Source organism: Alligator sinensis, unplaced genomic scaffold, assembly GCF_000455745.1.
Source record: "Alligator sinensis unplaced genomic scaffold, ASM45574v1 scaffold1614_1, whole genome shotgun sequence".
Taxonomy (NCBI): Eukaryota; Metazoa; Chordata; order Crocodylia; family Alligatoridae; genus Alligator; species Alligator sinensis.
Window position 1 is genome coordinate 246,375 of NW_005843065.1, and position 5,485 is coordinate 251,859.

Sequence of the window (5,485 nt, forward strand, 5' to 3'; positions counted from 1 at the left end):
GCACCTATACACATGATGGACCACTACTCCAACACATGCTAATTAGCATGTGTTGGAGTAGACTCAGTTAATCAAGTCTGCTGGAGTGTGCTAATTAATGCACTCCAGCAGCCTCTGCCTCACATGTATTCAGCATCCCCACATTTCAAAATGGCAGTGGGGGCAGTTTAACTAAAGCTCTTTGAATGAGCTTTAGTTAAAACACCCCTGCCACCATTTTGAATCATGGGACACTGAATACACATGATGCTGTGGCTCTGTGCCCAGGTGGAGCTGCTCTAATTAAAGCACATATCCCACCCCCAACCTCTACGCCAGAGCACATGTAGAGACACCCCTAGTGTCAAGCAGGGATCCAGTGTCTCTAGCGGTCCTCATATTTGTGACCTCAGCTCCTTATCCCAGGAAACATGGCCTGAGATCACCAAAAATTAATCTCACACAAACGGCAGCGCTGATTGCATGAAATGGGCACTATATGTGAGGCACCTCCCAGGACACATCATATTTCTGAACTCAGTTGAGTCCTCCATACAATACCATAGTACACATTATAATGGGATCACTGGAACCCACAACCTCCATTGCCCAAAACCAAACCCCAGCCCACCCATAATATGCCCACAAATTGTTAGAGAGAAAGTTCAGGCTGGACATCAGGAGCCATTACATTACAGTTAGGGCTACCAGGCTCTGCAATGGGATCCCAAGGGAGGTGGTGCTCAAGAGGAGGCTGGTGCTCAAGAGGAGGCTGGATAGATATTTGGCTGGGGTAATATGACCCATTCCTGCCCGGGGCAGGGGGTCGGACCTGATGATCTGCTTAGGTCCCTTCTGACCCTAAGCACTATGATACTGCAATAAACCCTTCCTAAAGGGTAAAAAACATCAATCCCTCCAATTACTGGCTTCCCTAACAAGCCCTGTGTTCTCATAAAACTTAGAACTGATGTGAAAATGCCCCCAATTGTGTCATGCTGGAGACTGCTCCACCCTCATCAGTTGGAAATTACTTCAGTAACTGCATTAAACAAGAATCCCAAAGAAAGAAAAACCTCCCATGGCCAGACCCCCACTTCCCCAGATCATTCAAAGAAGGCAAATGTGACTGTGGAATATATCAGGCCAGTTACTGAGATAGGGAAGTAAAGAAGCAGCAGGGGGAGTTATTTAAGCTAAGGAGCAAAGTTGGCTCAAGGAAAAATGTGCCTAATCTTATCACTAAGGCTTGAAATTGAGAAGAAAGTGTCTAAGAAGAAATTTTCACATCAGATTCTGGAAGAGCCTTTCAACTGGATTAGTGAGGACAGATAGAATACCTGTTTCTAAGACCAAGAATGGTCATAGATGCCTCCCATAGCAGAGATCTGAACCCAACAGCCAGCAAGATCCCCTTGAGTCCTGCCTTGCATGCTGCCATTTGTCCAGAAAGGGTTTGTACCTACTGAACCAAGACTTACCCTTGTCTCTGACCCATCACTCACAATACAGTTCAGTGCAAGCCACTTTTCCTTGCTACCAACCCAGGCTGCACTGGGAATAAGTTCCCTAGAGCCAAAAGACTCCACAGCCCATGAACCCATGAGCTACCCATGTATCCTGTGGTCTGGGTGTCCCCCTCATTGGGCAAATGTCATAGGCCCCATCCACTGTGTGCACACATGCTATCAGACTTCCAGCTGAAATGGGAGAAGGGAGCTTGCAAATACAACTCAGAGGGCAGCGAAAATGGGGAAAAGTGGTGCAGCTGCCCTGCCACTGGAGCAGGATTTGAGTGATCTCATTTCTGGTCTTTCCTCTGGTGCTAACATGCTTACACCAAGATTAAAAGGCCAGAAGAAGATTTGGTGCTCACCTCAACTGCACTACTTCATCACACAAGCTTAAGCACTTTGCCCAACTATTGAGCCCTCTTTCTGAGCTAGAGAATTGCTTCTAGAAACATCTGTTCAGTCCTGATGGCAAAACTTCAGGTGATGGAGAGTCCACAACTACTGTAATTAGTTTCATTGTTAATGTCCCTCACTGTACCTTATTCCTAACGGGAACTATTCCAGCTGCAGCTCCCATATATTGGATCCTCTTCTGCCTTTAGCTGCTAGATTAAAGCATCCTCTACTCAGGAACCAGCTGAGTCATCTCCTGGATTAATTGAATATAAGGAACTCTGTGACCCCCATGGAATAAGGAATATTCTCTGACTTTGAAATTCCCATGGGTTTGGGATTAAACCATTTATTCATCTTGGTAGTTCCTACTTTAGCTGAAAATAAACAGAGGTTAGGCAAACATGTCCTTTTGATTGCTTTCATGAATCCACTCATGGTCTTTCTGGACCTCAGTTCTCCCACTGGTGAAGAGGGTGAGGACAAACATTTTTCTTTTATTAATTTCATTTACTAAGATTCCTAGTGCCATAAAAGAGTGGGCAAGTCCCAAAAACTGACATGACTTCTGACTGCCAGGAGCCCTGATCAGGCAAGCCATCCTGGGCCAAGTACCTAAGTAGCCACACCTGCATTGAGTCACCAGCTAATGAACTCTGTCCCAGTTTAGGGACACTGAGCATCCTGACTGGCTACCAGGAGCATCACCTATCCATTTAGACCAGGGGTGGGCAAAGTCTGGGCTGCAGGCTGGATCACACCTGCAGTGGGCTCAATTTGGCAGCTCCCATGGCAGAAGCTCTTTCTGGCTGCTGCCACTGGACCCAGCCCCTGGGCACCCCAACCTGTCTGCTCTGTGCCCACCGGCGGGAGTGGGACCCACGTGGGTAGGGTTCACAGCTGAACCCTGGAGCCGCAGGCAGGAGTGAGACAGGCAGGCGGGGCTGGAGAGACCCTGGGATCTTGGGGCAGTGACATTGTAGAGCTGGGACCAGGGAAGAGCCATGATCATCTGCCCATACACCCCTGCACTGAGTGTGGTTCCACAGACAGGGGCATGTAGGAAGTGGATCATGGCTCTGCTGTGGCCTCACACTGTCACAGCCTCAAGATCCCAGCCCCAGAGCAGCTCCTTGCCCAGCCATGCACCCTGCCTGATCAGCTCCCAGCTGACCAGTCTCCATGAAGACCCTGAGAGCACGGGGCCAGGGCCGGGGCAGAGCACCAGGTCTGCAGCCCTGTGCTGTCACAGCCCCATGCTGTCATGGCCCCACCAGTCCTGGGGTCTCGATGCAGATCAGCCAGGAGCTGCATGGTTAGGGACTGCTGGGAAATGGAGTCTGGCTGCCAGCCGGATTCACCATTTTGTCCACCTCTCATTTAGACCCAGCTGGAGCCATAGATTTCCAAGCCAGTCAACAGTTTTGACTCCATCTGCTATGGCAAGCCTCTTGATTTCTGCTCTCTCTGGTTTTCCTGGGCCCTGACTCTGGCTTCAGTTTTTCCCTGGACTCCAGCCGTGGATTTCCTCTACAAACCTGGTCCCTGGTTCCTGACCCCTGGGCTTGATTCAGTGTTTGGACTTCTCTCTATGGACTACCCCTTTGGCTTGGTAGCTTGGCTATTGATTTTTATGAATTCTGACCCCTGGCTTGACCCATCAGGCAGACTTTGCCTTATGGATTGTCCGTCTACCACGGTAACTTGGTAGCTCGTTTTCTGGATCCTGACCCTGGCTTACATACTGGACTCTGTCCCTGGTTCTCCCTCCAAACCTGGTAACTTGGCTTCTGAATTCTGACCCAGCCCCTGGCCCCTGCCCTTCCTCAATGGCCTAACCATTAGGCCACCCTGACCAAACCCCGGTACCTAACACCAAAGTGCTCTTGCCCCACCAAAGACTCATTTTGCCTACCAATTTCTATTTGTGTCTATTTTGGTAGAACTTAAGGCTACAGTTCATGGATCAAGGCACTGCTAGGCACTGCATAAACACAAAACAACAAGAAGAGTGAATGCAATAGAAAGAGCAACCTCCATCCCCAAGATGTGGTGGATATTCCACCCATCCAGAGACATAAATCCAAGACTTTTCTAACTCCCCTTGAAACCCAACCTGTACTAATACAGGGAGTTTCATTCTAAAAGTCACACATGCCTTCAAACATAAATTGTGGTTTTCAGGCAAGGGTCTCTGGATGTCTGGGCTGTGTCTTACCAGGACAGGCTCACCTAGTTTAAATAAGCCACTTGAAGCTTGGAATCAAAGAATTCCTGTAGGTAGTCAAAGCTGCCTGCTCTGGGCACCCAAATTATCTTTAATTCCTTTTATCCTAGAGATCTGAGGAAGGACATCTGATGCCCAAAAGCTTGTCCAACAGCTATCCCAATTATATATGATCACAAACAAAGCCTCACCTTTCTTTAATCCCTTTGGCATCTAGGAATTTTTAAACCAATGATGTCCACCAAAGCCCAGAGAACTGTAATCCAGAGACAGAGCCTACCAACACAGCTACAACATATATCCCTGAAACATGGAAGATAATGTATTTAGCCAGTTGGAAATGTCACCTTCATTGCTAACCAAGAAAGAAGAAATTTTCACCTCCCTGCCTGACATCGGATACCTCCAGGACAGAAGCCTGCCTAATCTGCATATCAAAGAGCACCCCTCTCACAAAAGGGCTCTGTGAAACGCAGGGGGGAAAAACTCCCACCCTCTACCTCCCCTGTGCAAAACGAAGTTTCTTTTCTACCTGGGATAACTTTTACAATCTTTGAATTCTCCTCAACCTGACAAAGGGTGTTTGGACCCAAAAGCTTGCAAAGAAAGATTTATTTTTTTTTGCTACTATTTAGTTGGTCTAATAAAAGATATTGCCGCTAACCCAAGAGTTTTGTTTCCTACCGAAAGAAGACACCCCAACGAAGACACATTCCAAGAAGTCTCCATTTTATTTAGACATACAACATATATGGCCAAGCTTCTTCCACGTGAGCTCCTTCTGCTTTACATACAGGCTACAAGGCACTGCAGACACACAAGACTTGCAGGGCTCTGCCTTCTTAGTAGCAGCTGACATCAGTATCAGACAAGATCACAGAGACATTGACAGCAGTAGGTTTACCAGAGGATTTGTCCACACTCCTGTGGACAAAGGTCATCGGGAAACCTTCGTGGCCCACCACACAGGCAAACGTGTCTCCCCGCTGCCACTGTGATGCTGGGACACTGAGCTTGCTGTAGATAAAGTAGGTTGTTCCCTTCTCCCTGGTTTCTTGGAAGGGGCCAATGTTGATGAAGGCTTTCTGGGGCATGGGCTGGTCCTGCTGGGTCCATGTCACCAGGATGTCACTGGGGCGGAAGCCTTTGGCCAAGCAGGTCACAGTGGCTGATTCCCGAAGGGCCAGCTCATCCACATGAGGAGAGTAAATGTAGACAGAAGGGGCCCGGGTTGAGACTTCTGCCATCCAGAGACAATAAGCAGTGAGGAACAGAACCATCCACAACAACCTTCTCCCATCCCAACCCAGGAGCCCTGCCTTTCTGAATCTGGCCTCATTATTCACCAATGCCATAGCAGGATTAGGGAAAG

General features: G+C 48.3%; 1 gene segment (V, D, J or C); it reads right to left on the reverse strand.

The window, feature by feature from the left end:
* Positions 1-4,847: 4,847 nt before the first annotated feature.
* The window catches only part of LOC102369778, a gene marked incomplete at its 5' end in the record, with an annotated part of 6,639 nt that continues 6,001 nt past the window's right edge, over positions 4,848-5,485 (reverse strand). The window contains 1 exon segment of the C gene segment in view: positions 4,848-5,353. Coding sequence covers positions 4,956-5,353 — 398 coding nt within the window.